The following is an 18,156-nucleotide window of genomic DNA, read 5'->3' as shown; positions in this document are numbered from 1 at the left end:
TTATTTTTGCAACCTTATCCAAAAGAATAAATCCAGAATAAACCTATTCTGGACATATTTCTTCAAGCCATGTTTATAATTACAACTATAATATGTAATTAATAAATATATAATGTATATATAAATATAATATAATATATAAATATAATTATAATCTTTATAATTACCATGTACTTTTCATCTTTGTATTCAATAACTTTAATTCCATCTTCTATAACCCTATCACCTATAAGTTTGTTTATTTTGAATAAAAAGTGATAACTGTAAATTTAAAATACTTATGATAGGGAAATATACATACATACATACTTATGTACATATATATATATATATATATATATATATATATATATATATATATATATATATATATAAAATGGCTACTTGTACAAGGATAATTGTGTTTTGATTTGTATGACTGGAAAGAATACACATTTCTGTGGGATGACACATCTATCAGAATATTTGATACAGTGAAATTACTCATAAAAAGAAATAGATTAATTTCTATTTCATAATTGTAACCATCCTAAAACCTTTGTCAGAGATTTTCCCAAGATAATAGGAATGGTCTTCAAAATAACATGTTTTTGACCATGTAATGTAGGGACATCAGCCCCCAAACTCTGGGTTCTTGCTTTGCTATTCTCAGCAGCTTGAAATACACTCCACTACACAAGATTTCCTCTAAGAACACACACATACATATAATCCAGAAGAATGAAAATATTTAGGGAAAGATAACCAGGTAACCAAATTCACCAAAACAGTACTGCTCTGCCACATAATTCTCACATGGTTCTCATTTTCACCCTTGTCAATATAATCTATTCCCTAGTCTAGGGACCAGTTAAGTAATATATACTCTGAAACCAAGAAGATAGCTCTCTTTCTATATGCTGCCTACAGGTAACTCGGAAAGGAAGAGAATCTATTGCCCTTGGGCTATATGTATGTATAAGTGTGTGTGTATGCCTTCCTAAAATACCTTTATCCGCTGTCCAATAAATTAAATCCAATTTTTATCATTTAAGAATATTCATTCCCTGATATTCTACTTATCTTTCCCTTTTTTTCCACTTTCATGGCTATTCATAGACATATTTTCAAAAAAGCATATACTTTATTGGCACATGTACGCCCAGTCCAATAACTATGGTTAGGAAACCATTTTTTTTTTTCCCTAGGTTGCACTATGATATACTTTCTTCCTTTGGGGGTTCTCTATCTTTGTGCCTCACATTTCTCTGCAGATACTGCACAACAAAACATCACTTCCTGAAGTTTTAATCCCTCTCTTGAGACCCCTCTCCCACCTACACTCTCCCTGACCTCTTAATTACTCTGAGGGAATGGTAGATGTCATCCATTTTTGCTTAATCAGGAAGGAGGAAAATTATAGGCAAGCTGCCCTTTGTGGGAGGAAGTGAGTATGCAAGATAGACAAGAGGGAAGGAAGGAGTGATGCCTAAATTTCTATTCCTTAGAGCTTGTGGACAAAGTGACTGTAATAAAGTAGCTGCCATATTAAAGACATACTCTTCTTCATTATAGGGCTTTTATGTATGAAATCTGCCAAGAAGTATCACAAAATTGAATGGTGATTCTTCAGGGGGCATACTGCATAATTTCTCAGCTGCCTCACTGACAAGTTGTTATACAGTCTTGCCCAGTAGGCAAAAAACAGCCTTAGCTGCTTTAAAAACATCCAAAGGCATTTGATGTTTGTATGGTAAATGTTTAATCCCACTTCTTTTACCCAAAGGCCAAATTAATCGAGTTTTACTCTTATTAAGTTGTTTGAAAGGTGAAAGACTTGTTTATAAAAACAAATGGCAATCATGCTCTGAAAAGATGGTAGCAAAACATCCTTTCATACTGCTACTAAAAAGATAAGGGAAAATGGCTCACCTTACAGTTTTTTAGCTGCATTTTTACTGCAGCAGGTTCTGCAGCTGGTGTGGCTTGTGCTTTCACCCAGTTTTCAGCAGTGGTTGTCTGCTGCTCCAATTGCTGTAGCTGAGTGTAGAAGGTAATGATGTTGTTCTGATACTCCAGCCAGGAAAGTCTTTCATTTAGCAATTGACAGAACTCAATCCATCGGCTGTTCAGCTGTTCAGAGGCTTGCTTGATGTTGTCTGCATTGCCGCCTTCTACAAAGACAGGGTGTTCGTTTTAAAATACTTGTCAGCATTTTCTGAAAATTAGCAAATCTAGAACAGCAAAGCATTTGATTTCAAAGAAGTCAGTTTTTAAGTGGACAGAAGCTTTAAAACGTCAATTTCAAATCTCACCTATAACTCATAAGATTTTTTCTTTTATCAAAAAGTGATGAAAACATAAATCAAATACAAGAGGAAAGACAAAACATGGAAAATAATGTAGAACGAAAGCTTAATGCTTAAAACTGTGGGTGATTATGTAAAGGATAGGTGGAAGTTTTCCAAATTTATGCTTTTGTTGTGGATTGGAGAGAGGGCATGATTGGTTCAGAAGTAGAATGACATCAGCATAGTGAATTCCCTTTATGGAAACTCCTTCTATGATACTAATTGGTAATTCCTTTATAATCCATAGTCTTAAAAAGATTTCAGGAATCCTGAGAAATTAAGTGACTTGTTCATCACAGCACAGCTAATATGTCAGAGATGGGACTTGACTGTGATTGATGTTTATACTTAATTACCTCTAAATTAAAATACTTTAAAAATATTCACTTTTTAATTTTATGAATAGCCCCACAGATTTAAGAAACTTAAAATCAAAATATTAGGCTTAATTAATACTCAAAAATGTAATTTCATTAATTTCTTTCATCAATAATTAAATATTTACTGTAGACCTGAGACAGTGAAATTGTTACAAGGCAAAACAATCCCTAAAGCTTTTTCAATTTGCCTACATTTGATAGTATGCAAGAAGAAATAAATTGTAGGCAGGATTAGTAGGGAGGTAAAGTTAACTATTTTCACAAAAATCAAAATCTGATGTGAAAATAAAATATTAAATCACAAAGTATATATACATAAAATTCATGTAATATAGATTTTAAAAAATAAAACACTTCAAAGTCAGATAATTCTCAAATACAGGCTTTCATAGTTACATGTATATATTCATCTTTTACACATAGTGCTATGGTCTGTTAAATGATAATCTTATATATTAGGAATAGGGGTAGAATGTAAGAGGGATTGGCTCTATGATTTCATTGTTAGAGTGAATTGTTAAATATGGAAATTCCCTCTAATAATATAGGTCAATGTGTTCTTTGCAACTCGTAGTTTCAGATTTGCCTACAGTACTTGATAGGTTAAGTAACTGGCCCTGAACTATATAGCCACAATGTGTCAGAAGTGAAATATGATAAAGAAAAAAAATAGTTCAGGAAATGATTTAAATCTGATGAATTATCCTGGTGACTATAAGTTTGTTTCTAGAATTGTGATTTCATTTGTATAAAGAATACACGTACAGAGAGAGGCAGAGCCAAAGATGGCAGAATAAGGCAGGGATTCACTTATCATTTCCCCAAACTCCTTCAAATTCCTTTAAATAATGACTCTGCATGGGAGAGTATTATGGGAAGATAACAGAGGAAGTTGGTAAATTTGAAAACCTAAATATTATAGACCTCTGGAGAAAACTGAATAGGGACAGAAAGGGATAAGCCTTTTCTCAGCAGTACATCATTCCTACACAAAAATTGACCACATATTAGGGCATAAAACTTTACAATCAATAGGAAAGGCATAATGTGACAATTAGTCCATTTCCCTGATTTCCCCCACAAATAAAACAAATCTGTACCTCAGGCCTACAAACATTCCAGATAAATCAAAACGAGTTGGGACAGAACTGGAGTCCTCCTGACACAACCTGAAGAAAACCCCTAGCTGGAGATTAATCTGACTGAAGCACAAACACCTCCAGGCTAGCTCAGCAGAAACACCAGGTGGGGAAAGCTCAGGCTAGCCAGGTGTGACTGAAGCCTCAAGAGGAACCAATGAGATTTTCACCTAGTAGATAGTCTGTGGAGCCAGGGTTTGAGTCTGGGAAAATTGAGCTGATTGGGAATGCCAGGCCCAGCTGTGCTGCTGAGACATGGCCCTGGGTAAGAAGGAACCAGCACCCAGTGAGTGCAGAAGCCTGGGGCAGGAACTCTGCTGACTTCCAGCACTTGTAGAAGCTCTTGAGTCACAAGAGTGGGAATCTGAAGGAAAGCTTGAGGTACCATCCTCCCACCCCATAATTAGTGGTAATATTTTGTATGTAAATAAATAAGCTTCTATCCAGAGATAATTTATAGAAGAACTCAAAAAAGAATTTAAAAAATCTAATGAGATGAAAAACAACAACAACAAACTATCCAACAAAAACAAGAAGTTTATGAAAAAAAAAAGTTAACCCACTCAGAAAAAGAGTCTCAAAGATGAAAATAATGCTTTATAAAATTAGAATTTGGCAAGGGAAATTCAGTGAAGTTATGACATACCAAGAAGTAACAAAATAGCTCATAAAGAAAGAGAAAATATAACAGAATGTGAAACTTATAAGAAAAATCACAGATTTGGAGAACAGATCAAGAAGAGAAAATATAAGAATAATTGGACCCAAAAATTTTTGTGACCAAAATGAAAACCTTGACACAATGATGCATGAAATAATCCAAGAAAATTGTGCTGGAGTGTTAGAACATGAAAGGAAAATAGAAATAGAAAAAATCCACAGATCATTGCATCAGAGATATCCTGGGTGGAAAGCTGGAATCTTATTGCCAAATTTTGAAACTCCCCAACTCAAAGAGGATATTTTGTAAGAAACAAGAAAAAAAACAAACAATTCTGTACTGGAAAAAGAGGAAAGGAAAGGCATAATGTGACAATTAGTTCATACAAAGTGGCTCAAAACACATATTACAACAGAGAGGGAAAAAGGGAGAGGGATGAGCACTGCCTGAAGCTTGATTTCATCAGTTTTGGCTCCAAGAAGGAATAACTTAATCATTTATTTAATATTATAAAGTAGGAGGAGAAAGAGGAAAAGAATAGGGAAGGACAGGATAGAAGCTAGGTCAGAAACACTAGATAAAAAGGTAAGAAAAGGGGATAGAGTTAATACAAGATAAGAGAGAGTGGAGTGGGTTAAAAAATTACTAAGAGAAGGGGAGAGAAGGATCATAGGAAATAAGGTAGTGGGTGGTGTGGTTTAAAAAAAAAACAACACATGACTAAGGAGAGGGCAGAAAAAAGAACAAAAATATATATAGGGGAGAAAATAGGATGGAGAAAAATACAGACCTGGTAATCATAACAATAATGTAAATGGGATGAACACTCCCATCAAATGGAAGCAAACTAGCAGAGTGGATTAAAAACAGAATGTTATTTGTTTACAAGAAACACATTTGACACAGAGAGAAACACATAAGGTAAAGATAAAAGGCTGGAAGAGAACTTATTATACTTCAGCTAAATTAAAAAAAAATAGGGGTAGCAATTCTGAGTTCAGATGAAGCAAAAGTAAAAATATATCTTATTAAAAGAAATAAAAAGTATATCTTGATAAAGTAAATAATGAAGTAGTAATAATACTAAATGTGTATGCACCAAGGGGCAGAGCAGGTAAATTCCTAGAGAAAATTTTAAGCCAGTTACAGTAAGAAATATACAGCAAGAATATTCTAATGGGGGACTTCAACCTTCCCCTCTCAGAATCAGACAACTCTAACCACAAAGTAAACAAGAAAAAATCAAAGGAGTTTAATAGGATCCAAGAAAACCTAAATATTATAGACCTCTGGAGAAAACTGAATAGGGACAGAAAGGGATAAGCCTTTTCTCAGCAGTACATCATCCCTACACAAAAAATGACCACATATTAGGGCATAAAACTTTACAATCAAATGCATAATGGCAGTAAGACAGAAATAGTAAATGTTTCTTTTTGAGACCACAGTACAATAAAAATTATATTCAATAAAAGGCCAGGGAAAGAGAGAATAAAAACCAATTGGAAATTAAACAATCTAATTCGAAAGAAGGAGTGAGTCAAACATGAAATCACAGGAACAATCCATAAATTCATTGAAAAAAATTACAATAATGCGACAACATAACCAAAATCTATGGGATGCAGCCAAAGCAGTTCTTAGCGGAAATCTCTAAATAGTTTCACAAATTAAAAAGAGAAAGAATAGATTTATGAATTAGGCATGCAACTAAAAAGCTAGAAAAACAATGAATTAAAAACCCCAATGAAATACCAAATTAGAAATTTTGAAACTCAAATGAAAGATTATTAAATAGAGACTAAGAAAACTATTGAACTAATATACCAAACGAAGAGTTAGTTTTATGAAAAAATTAACAAAATAGATAAACCTTTAGTTAATTTGCTCAGAAAATAGAAAAGATAAAGACCAAATCACCAGCATCAAAAAAGGAAGGGGTGAACTCACCACCAAAAAAAGAGAAATTAAAGCAATAATTAGGGCCTCTTAGCCCAGAGACAACAAAGACAATTTAGAATATCAGCAGGAAAGACTTGTCAGTAAGATGAAAGGGTCTTGGGAAAACAGGATTGGGCATGGGCAGAAGTGGTAGCAGCAGCCTCCAGAGGCCTCAGCTCACAGGAAATCTTTTGAGTAGCACTGAGAAAGGATTCTATTGTTTTAGCACACTGTAACTTATAGCCACCATGGACCAAGGACCTATAATTCAAAGGCAGAAAATAGTGCTTGCAGCCAAGTCCCTAGAAGTATCCCAGAAAACAAATATGCAAACCCCCTGAAATTTGTGATAGTACAAATTAGGGACAGTACACACCCTGGAAATAGCATCCTTTTTAAATAAAGAATTAAAAGCTGAGGTGAGGAAAATGAGCAGACAACAGAAAAGGATTCTGATTGCAGAAATTTATGATGGTGACAAAGATGATTAAAACAAATACTCAAAAGATAACAAATCAAAAGTTCCTATACCCAAAACCACCAAGAAGAATAAAAATTGGTCTGAGGCCATCCAAGATCTCAAAAGGGATTTTGAAAATCAAGTAAGAGAAATAAAGGAAAAATTGAGAAAAGAACTGAGAGTGATACAAAAGGAAATACAAAAAACAAATGAGAAGAATGCCTTAAAAACTAAAATTGGCCAAATGAGAAAGGTACAGAAACTCAGTAAGAAAAAAATATTTTTTGAAAATTAGAACAGAGTTAGTAACTTTATGAAAAATCAATTAACAATAAAACAAAAGCAAAAGAATGAAAAAACAGAAAGAACATGGAATATCTCACTGGAAAAACAATTGACCTAGAAAATAGATCCAAAAGAAATAATTTAAAAAATATTAATGTATCTGAAAATCATAATCAAAAAAGAGCCTAGACATCATATTTTAAGAAATTATCAAAGAAACCTGTCTTGATAATTCTAGAACTGAAGGATAAGATAGAAATTTGAATAATCTACCAATAACCCCCTGAAATAGATCTGGAACTTCCAAGTCAAGGAGAAAATACCAAAAGAATTCAGAAAGAAACAATTTAAGGATAGAGGAGCCACAATCAGAATAACACAATTCCTCAGCTTCTATATTAAAAAATTTTAGGGCTTAGAATATGATAATCCTGGCAGTAATGGAGCTATGATTACAACTAAGAATTACCTAACCAGAAAAACTAAGCATTATGGATTCTTCAGGGGAAAAGTCAGTGAAATAAAGGATTTTTCAAGTATCTGTGATGAAAAGACCACAACTGCATGGAAAAACTCATTTTCAAAAACAAGACTCTCAAAAATTTAAGGAAGAAATCAAGAAAGGAAAATCATAAGGGACTTAAGGTTTATGTGTTTCCATTCCTACATGAGAGAATTTATAAAATATTCATCAGAATATAATTACATGGCAGATAAGAGTACTAGATGTGTAATCAGGAAAAATTGAGTGCAACAATACCCCAGACACTTACAAGCTGTACAACTATGAGCAAATCACTTCTCATCCTCAGTTGCTTATTTATAACATGGGAATAATTTTATCACCTGACAGGGTGGTATGTGATTGGTGATAATTAAATGAAACAATATGTGTAAAGAATTTTTACTAATCCTAGTGCCATATAAATATTTGCTATCATTTACCTTAAAAAGAGTGGTATGATAATTCCATTTAAGAGTTTCCATATAAGTTGAAGGTTCAAGAAAGAATTCATGAAAGCAGTGATAGAATTTTGACTGCTGCATCAATTTCCTAATTAGATCAACTTACTTCAGGAAGAGGGAACAGCATGAAAAATGATAAGAGCTTAAAATATGTGCACATATATAAACATATTTTATTCACAAAATTTTATTCACAATATTCACAAAAGTGAATATTGAAAACATTGCTAAATGAATGTTAAACTAAATAGTTTGGATGCAGACATTGGAAGACCAAGGTGAAAAAGAACTCACTTCAATTAAAAAATGTTTATGGTACATTTACTATATAAAAGGCACTCTACCAGGTACTAAAGATATTTCAATACTAAGACACATCTGTGATCTCACAAGTGTGGTTATAACAATTTTTAGGTGACAGAAATTATAACATCCATATTGTCCCGTGCAAATTGTTATTATATTTTATCATAAATCATGAAAAAGTATGTACCATTACACTAAGGACTTTTTTCTCTCAATGTTGCATTGATATCAATAGAACACACCACTTTTTTCTTCTGTAGTCTTTGAAAAATTAAAAATCAGAAAGTCATCAAACAAGGGTATCTCTATTGTTATATATTTCAAGAAGTCAAGATTTTGACAACTTTGAGAGATACCTATTTAGAGGAGAGGCTTCAAATCAGTATTTTGATCTATATAATACATTTCTTAGAGTAAATGAAGAAAAAAAGATCATGGAAAGATCTTATAGCAACTTTTTTTTTTCAGTCAGTTGTGTGTCTGGAAAGACTATTTGCAATAAAATATAATTTATAAAAACTTATCATTTCTCTTCTCATATTCTCCTCAGGGATGTCTTTGATGTGTTTGTAGTTAATTCTTAAAAGTATTTTTTTAAATATTAGAAAGATAAATTGGTTTTTAGTTATTAATATTTCATTAATCACTTTTTCAATTTTTTAAAAAGTAAAATGCATGATTTCCCCTCCAAGGATATCACAAAACTTAGAGATGAGCATTGAACTAAATGTGACCAATAAGATAATTTAGGGAAATAATATAGAGGAAAAAGATAAGGCTGATCTACAGAGAGTGATGGAGTACATTCATGCATATAAAATAAGAGATGGATGACGAATCAGAAAGGTATACTGAGAAAAAAAGCACAAAGAAGACAGGATCATCAATTTAGAGTTACTTTGGAGCCATGGGAGACCTATAAGTGAGCAGTGCTAGGGAAACCAAAGGATGACAATGTCAAAGGCTATAGAGAAGGTAATGGAAGATGAAGGCTAAGAAAAAAGCCATTGAATTCATCAGTGAGACAATTTCAATAAGGCAAAGAAAATGTGTGTTAAGGTGATTGTATTTTTAGCAATACTTCATATTATGGATTGCAAAGAAGGTAAGCGCTAGAGTAATATTTTGTGACACCCAATAGCCTTGGTAAAAGATAATGAGTAAATAAAGGAGCATGAAAAGAGTGAAAATTAGAAGGCAAGTAAGAAATGTTAAAAGCACTTGGAGAGAGAATTGACATGACATTACAAATAATTGAATATTGGGAGTAAGAAAGAATAAAGAATCAAAGATTTTTCTAAACCTCTGAATCTGAATAATTGAAAACTGCAATGATAAGTTGAAACATATGTAAAGGGCTGAAACTATGAAAAGGTGTACTTGAATCAGACAACCAAGCACTTAAGGCTAATTACTTCTTCTATATGAGAAGATGACTATTAGAATATGTTTGGGAAAATGTCTCTTCTCACAGTTTGGTGCTTACTCAATGTTTGGTTTTAATATCATCATAGGCAAGGATTAAAGGGTGGGGTGAGGCAAGCCAGAGTCATTTGGCAGCTGGAGGAAAAGGAGAAAGGTGGAGATTCTAGGCTCTAGAATCTAGAAAAGATCTTTGGCAAAATTCCTGGCAGTTTGCCTGCTACTCCCCTTAAAGGCCAAGGATTTATCCTGACGCCTCCAAGGAGCTAGCCTGGACTTTACAAACACATATTAGGGCATATATTGTATTTGGGGCATTCATGAGATCTTCAGTTGGGGATCATCAAATGACAGAAATTTTTTTACTAGATCTCAGGAGGGTGATACATATTTCTTAAGTATCAAAATGTAAGAAACTTAAATATTCCTAATCACCTCCATTATATGTCACTTTTCTATTCCTGTATTGCCTTTTAAAAATGTTATTTTAGAGTTAGCACTAATTATTAGCTTCCAAGTTATTAAATCCACAGACCATCCCAGTCTCCATCTATGAAAAGAAGTCTTAGTCAGAAAATATAGGTAAAAATATATGTAGTATTTAGTAATATAAATCACTTCTTTACACTGAGGTCCACAATAAATTAAAGAAAACATAGTGACAATAGAGATGACATATTTCCAACTATAAAAATAATCCTTGGAAGGAAAAGCTTCAGATTTTCTATATTCTGTATGGAGTTTAAAATCGAATGTAGGCTACTTTATTACAGCTTTCCAGCACTTATGTAGTCAATTAATGATATGAAGGTTTGCATATGGAAGCAGGCCCCTTTATGATATTTAATTTTAAATGGCACATAGTAAGCAGTGTTATGAAAATCTGTGATCAACGAACATTTGATCCTCATTACAACAAGATAAAATGAAACAATAAAGAGAAGTCAAAATAATCCATCAGTTGTTTCTTCAATAGAAACATAATTAAGGACAACAAATGGCTTAGGGACATTTCTTTTAAAAAAAAGTAATTAGTAAATAATACAGGAGAAATATTTAGAGCATATAAAAATTACAAAAGGCCTCCAAAAGTATTTTTGATGGATTTAAAAGATTAGATGATTAGAGAGAAAGAGAAGGAAAATGTGGATTGCTAATTGATAGAGAAAAATAAATTATTAAGAGAAGGTAGAAAACAAAGCTATCTTTGAAAATGAGGAAAGCTTATCTTCATCCAGAGAAAGAACCATGGAGACTGAATATAAATCAAAGCATACTATTTTCATTTTTTCTCCTCTCATGCTTTTTCCCTTTTGTGTTGATTTTTGTTTCAGAACATGATTAATATGGAAATATGTTTAAAATGATTGTGTGTGTAAATACATATATATGTATATATTTTATGTATTACGTATATTGGGCATACGCACAAATATATCAAATTGCTTGCTGTCTTGGGGGGAGACAGGGAAGGAGAGAAGGGAGAAAAAATTTGGAACTCAAAATCTTACAAAAGTGAATATTGAAAACTATCTTTATATATAATTGAAAAAAATAAAAGGCTATTAAGTGAAAAAACATAAAGAAAAGGCTTGAGCAAAGAACAAAGGGATGCCCACAGAATACATGGCTAGTCAAAGGAGAAAAATAATTTGTGGGGTAGCTTGTAAGGAGCTCCAAAAGTTAGAAAATAAAATTCTTTAAATGTATGAAAAGAAGAAAAGCCAGTTATTGGTGGCACGAGTTATTGCTTGAAATCTAAAACAGGTATCTGGGGATAAAAAGATTTACAAAGAGTCTAAATGAAATCTTGATCTTGAATTTTATTAAGAGAGTTTTTACAGAATATGTAATTATAATATTAAAATATGTCTTGGAATTTAATGGTCAAATGTCAAGATTAGATCATGATTAGACATCTGATTCAGTATAATGGGGAAATTATAGATTTATTCTTTCAATAAATTGATACAAGGATCTACTAAAAATCTCTAATGTAAGTAACAGTCATCATGAATAAATCAACTATCTCAGAAAGCGTCTTTTGAGGTACTCTTAGAAAAAATACTTTCCTATAAATCCAAAGTATAAATGAATGTGACTTTTCATATAAAACATGTTCCTATGCTTTCTCACATCATACATTTCCTAATTTTATAAATTTCTCCAAGCTTTAGGGTACTCTTAAGGACAATAATTTTTAAAAAGGTTAGGTGATCTGTGGCTCAAAGGTAGTAGTGATTTGTCTATTATGTTATAACTGTTTTCATAGGAATCATTTGAACTTCGGTATTCTCTAGTTTAATTCTGCCATATCACATCGCCTCTAAATCACATCAATATCTTATTTCACATTGAAAATCATATAAACATGAATTTTTTTTATAATGTACACATATTGCCTACAATAAAACCAAAACACATAGCACAGAACATTATCTAGTTCCCTTAAAATGCTGCTTTGTATGAGGGAAGTTCAAATTTTAAAGTAAAATTAGAAATGGGATTCCTATTGAGATCCATATACTGTTATACTTAAGATAATTTCTTGAGATAATAGAGTTTTAATGGAATATCTTTTAAATATTTTATAATAGCACAGCATGGATTCACAAAATTTTAGAGTTGGCAGCAAAGCAGCATGGAATAAGGGAAAGATTGTTGGACTTTGTATTAGAAAAGCCCCAAGTCCAAATCCTCCCTCACATTTAGTTCCAGGATCACAGGTGAAATACTTGAATCATAATTTCATCAGCTATAAAATACTTACACGACATGGTTGATAGATAAAATAGATAACATATATAAAGCATTTTTTGCAAACTTTGGATTACTGTATAAATGGCAAAATAATTATAGAATATAAACTATACATTTTATAGCTCAAAGGAGTGACTTGCTTAAGGATATATGCTTTTTGCCCATTCCCAATGCTTTGTTACCTTATTTGGGTTTTTCTTGGCAAGGACACTGGGAGTGATTTGACACTTCCTTCTCTTATTCTTATAGATGAGGAAACTGAATCAAATAGAGGTAAGTGCCTTCCTTAGGGTCACACAGTTAGTAAATATCTGGGCCAGAGAATTTCAAGGGAAGTAATGAAAAAAAAATCAAATGAAGGTGGACTAGCTGTACCTGATCTAGAACTGTATTATAAAGCAACAGTCACCAAAACCATTTGGTATTGGCTAAGAAATAGACTAGTTGATCAGTGGCATAGGTTAGGTTCACAGGGCAAGATAGTGAATAAAAATAGCAATCTAGTGTTTGACAAACCCAAAGATCCCAAATTTTGGGGTAAGAATTCATTATTTGACAAAAACTGCTGGGAAAACTGGAAATTAGTATGGCAGAAATTAGATATGGACCCACACTTAACACCACATAGTAGATAAGATCAAAATGGGTCCAAGATTTAGGCATAAAGAACAAAATCATAAATAAATTACAGGAACATAAGATAGATTTACCTCTCAGACTTGTGGAGGAGGGAGTTTGTATCCAAAGGAGAACCAGAGATCATTATTGATCACAAAATAGAAAATTTTGATTACACCAAATTAAAAAGTTTCTGCACAAACAAAACTAATGCAAACAAGATTAGAAGGGAAGTAACACATTGGGAAAACATTTTTACAGTTGAAGGTTCTGATAAAGGCCTCATCTCCAAAATACACAGAGAATTGACTTTAATTTATAAGAAATCAAGCCATTCTCCAATTGATAAATGGTCAAATGTAATGTTCTGTTGTCTCCAGAAATTGCCGATCACTCTCTGGGAGGAGATCTGCTGTCTCAACTCAATCCCAGAGTTGCGTCCCAACTCTGCTCTAGAGTAGACTCTCCTCCCTTGCTCAATGTTGCTTCTTTTGTCCTCCCAGAGAATGGGCGTGGAATAATTCAAGGGCTTCTGGGAAAAAATACTTCAACCAATGAACTTGCTCCTCTTAAACATTAAGCTCCTCCCCAGAAGTTCAAAGGGGTAAACTTCCCTTAAAGGCGGGGAACTAGAGAATTGTTAAGTACCAACTTAGTACTTAGAAAGAACCTAACAGTCAAAGGATATGAACAGACAATTCTCAGATGAAGAAATTGAAACTATATCCACTCACATGAAAGAGTGTTCCAAATCATTACTGATCAGAGAAATGCAAATTAAGACAACTCTGAGATACCACTACACACCTGTCAGATTGGCTAAGATGACAGGAACAAATAATGATGAATATTGGAGGGGATGTGGGAAAACTGGGACACTGATACATTGTTGGTGGAGTTGTGAAAGAATCCAACCATTCTGGAGAGCAATTTGGAACTATGCCCAAAAAGTTATCAAACTGTGCATACCCTTTGACCCAGCATTGCTGTTATTGGGCTTACATCCCAAAGAAATACTAAAGAGCGGAAAGGGACCTGTATGTGCCAAAATATTTGTGGCAGCTCTTTTTGTAGTGACTAGAAACTGGAAAATGAATGGATGTCCATCAATTGGAGAATGGTTGGATAAATTGTGGTGTATGAATGGAATATTATTGCTCTGTAAGAAATGACCAACAGGAGGAATACAGAGATGCTTGGAGAGACTTACATCAACTGATGCTGAGTGAAACGAGCAGAACCAGGAGATCATTATACACTTCAACAATGATGAGGCTGTATTCTGATGGAAGTGGATATCTTCAATATAGAGAAGAGCTAATCCAATTCCAATTGATCAATGATGGACAGAATCAGCTACACCCAGAAAAGGAACACTGGGAAATGAGTGTAAACTGTTTGCATTTTTTGTTTTTCTCCCCAGATTATTTTTACCTTCTGAATCCAATTCTTCCTTTGCAACAACAACAATTACAACAAAATTCGGTTCTGCACATTGTACCTAGGATATACTATAACATATTTAATATATATGGGAATGCCTGCCATCTGGGGAGGGGGTGGAGGGAAGGAGGGGAAAAATTCGGAATAGAAGAGAGTACAAGGGATAATGCTGTAAAAAATTACCTATGCATATGTACTGTCAAAAATGTTATAATTATAAAATTAATTTAAAAAATATCTGGCCCAGGTTTGAACTCAGGAAGATGATTCTTCCTGCTTCCAAGCCCAGCATTCTATTCACTACACCACCTAGCTGCCTAAAACATTTGATTAGGAAATGAGAAAGTTGAAATAATTCAGGCCCTTGGCCTCTTTCTCCCACATAGAAGGACTGTGGCTAAATTAGAGCACTAAAGACATTTTGAGTAATTCTTAAATATTTAGTACATTGATATAATTCATCACTAAGTTGGTCTCATTGGGAAGAAAGAACACATTTCTGAAAAATGACAAATTTTTTTCCTTGACTTTACATTGATATGATCAACTTCAGATTTGCTCTATTTTGAGTTAGAATAAGAAAGTTAATACTATCTTTTTGAATTTAATATGGAATGATATATATATATGTATATATATATATATATATATATATATAATATTCTGTTTTACTATACATTTTAGATATAATTAAAACTCAAGATTTTACTGATTTATTCACTTGTAAAAGTCTAGTATACCAGTGTCTCAGTATAAATGTTTTTAATTAACTTTTAAAAATCTAGTTTTCTATTTTGTTTGTTTGATATTTATTTGATATTTAAACAATTTCTAACCAAGGATATTGATACTTATAGAAAATATTCTGTTGTATTAGAATCTCAGGGATAATTTTTTATCATCCATTCACATTTCATATTCTCAACAGCCTCTGAAACAGTCTCTGAATAAATTCATTGTTCTCAAAGGAAATGGATCATTAGTTGAAGTGCATCCATTAATTTTATTATCTGTGCCCCGCGCATAACAGACTGCTAAAGTATTTTTTAATTGTGGCTATACCCAACATCCAAGTACTTTGGAACTGGCACTTAATGTGAAGAATACCTCTTTTAGAACGTTCATTTTTACTTATGAATCCAGGATAGAGTAATGCAAAATTTGTGTTTTTATAAATCTTGGCATACAAAGGCATTTGCAATGACAACTTAAAGTGAAGCTGGCTAATAAATGCTTTTCTTATTTTGAATGTACTTTTTTAAAAAACTACTATGTCATTACAAACTCATTTGGCATTCAATTTAATAGCCGCTTTCATGATACCAATTCATTCATGAATCCATGAATAACATGAGACACATATTGGAGCCTAAATTACCAGAGGCTTTATTTAGAGTCAGTTTTGTTTTCATAGAGTGACTTATCTTTCTATTTTTAATATATTCTTCCAAGATTACTAATTTACATAAAAATCAGGCTGAAATGTATACATGTTATTGTTTGACCTTTTCTCCTCTTTTCTATATCTAAATGTCCTTGAACCGTAACAGATATTGTATCTATATTTCCTAATTTATCTTTGATTTTTCCTATTTCACAACCAAACAAACAAAAAATTCCTCCTAAAATCTTAAAGTGCAAAAACAATGAATTTCTCTAGACAAACTCTATTTTGAGACTAGAGCCTTAGGAAGTCAAGGCTTATTAAGTGTACATAGTATGTAGAATGTTGCATTTTGTAGTGTGGAGATTTCCAGAAAAAAGGAAACAAAATTACATGAAATTTAGGAGGGTATAATAAGCCTTGTGGAAACAATAGATGTGATAACTGTGGTAAGATTAGGAAAACAGAAACTTCTTTTTCCACTTTATGTAGATTAAGGGAAAAAAGAAAACCCTCACTGTCAAGCTAATAAGGTAGAACAGAAACATTTTCCATCAGATCTAGACTACTCTATTGGATCAGTTATGTACAAATTTATTCTGTAAAATTCAAGTTATAATTTTATAATACTAATACTATTTTAAACCATAGTCTAGTCCTTAGAGGGTCATATTTCTTGAAATACACTTTTAATTTAATAATCTTTATTGCTTATATTTAATATACTTTATTATTTTTTCTCTATAATCCTTGATTATCACATAGGAAAAAAATCAACTAATGTTTGAGATTAGTTTAATATGTTTAACCAGAGGGTTTTTGAGAGAAATCGAGTTGGGAAAGAGAGGTGAAAGGAAAGAAAGGGAAAGGAGAAGAGTGGAAGTAAAAGGAAGGCAGTTGAGGAGAGGATAATAAAGGAGTTAGGAGAAGAGAGAAAAAGAGAGCAAAGAAAACAAGAGGAGAGTAAAAGAGATTAATTTAATTTTCCACATGACACAAAGGACTAGAGAGGAGTGCATACTTGGTAAAAGTAGAGAAACTGCCAAGTAGAAACTGTGTAAAAGAAGTGATAAAAAATTATCAAAAAAATATGATTTTAAAAGATTTTTATTGGTTGAATAGCAATTAAAGTTGAATAAATGATAATAAGTAGTGCAGCTATGGTACTGATACAAAGTGTTAAAATATATTGAAAATAATCTTTAACTTATTGGGTAGATATGAAAGAATTTTAGGAAGACATGGAAAAGAATAATAGGGTATGGAAAGTTGAGAGTTTCTCAAGTATTGGGAACATATACTTTGATGACATTAGATAACCATCAATACATTTACTTAAAATATTAGAATAAAAAATTAATAATAATTAGTGTGTAATTTACTTAATTGTTAACTGAATTTTTTTTTCAAAAATTTTCTGTGAATTCCAGGGGTAGAGCCAAAATGGCAGAGTAAAGCTAGGAATCTGCTGGAGCTCTCTTACTTTCCCTCAAAAACCACATAAAACCAAGCCTCAGAACAGAACCTGATGGACTGAAATCACTCTCACAGCTCAAGATAGACTGGAAAAACTTCAAGAAAGATCAATGTCATAGAGTAAAAAGAATTATTCAGCCCAGCCCAGCTCAGATAGAATTTGGAAAAACCGAGAGGGGGGGAAGGAGAGAAGGGAGGGTATTTTAATCATAGCATATCAGGAACTAAGACCCTCAGTTCTGGCTCAATAGAGAAGCACATCAGTGGGACAGTTTCCAGTACCAGCTCAGAAGACAAACTCTAGAATAGTAGGCTGTTTCCTGAAAAGATCAGGTAAAGCTACCCAATGTGTACTCAAGGGGATCCTATGCTCAAAGTCAAGGCTTAGAGCTGCAGAGGAAACTTGGGACAATGCTCTTTTTTACCACAGGATCAGAATTTAACCATAAACATGAAAAAAAGTGGAAATACAAAATAAGAGAAAGAACATGAGCAAGAAACAGAGAAGAATCTTATCATAGAAAGTTACTATGGTGGCAAGGAAGACCAAAACACAAACTCAGAGAAGGACAAAATCTGCACAGA

The 18,156-nt window shown here is 32.7% G+C and overlaps 1 protein-coding gene across 1 annotated transcript in view; it reads right to left on the bottom strand.

Moving 5' to 3' along the window:
• DMD (dystrophin) overlaps positions 1-18,156 on the bottom strand; it is a 2,117,885-nt gene that overhangs the window by 1,400,073 nt on the left and 699,656 nt on the right. Inside the window, 1 exon segment of the mRNA XM_074300855.1 lies at positions 1,912-2,153. Within this exon segment, the coding sequence (XP_074156956.1) occupies positions 1,912-2,153 (242 nt within the window).

The sequence above is a fragment of the Sminthopsis crassicaudata genome, chromosome 3 (assembly GCF_048593235.1).
Source record: "Sminthopsis crassicaudata isolate SCR6 chromosome 3, ASM4859323v1, whole genome shotgun sequence".
Classification (NCBI taxonomy): domain Eukaryota; kingdom Metazoa; phylum Chordata; class Mammalia; order Dasyuromorphia; family Dasyuridae; genus Sminthopsis; species Sminthopsis crassicaudata.
The sequence above is the reverse complement of the archived record's forward strand: the minus strand, read 5'-3'. Positions and strand labels throughout refer to the sequence as shown.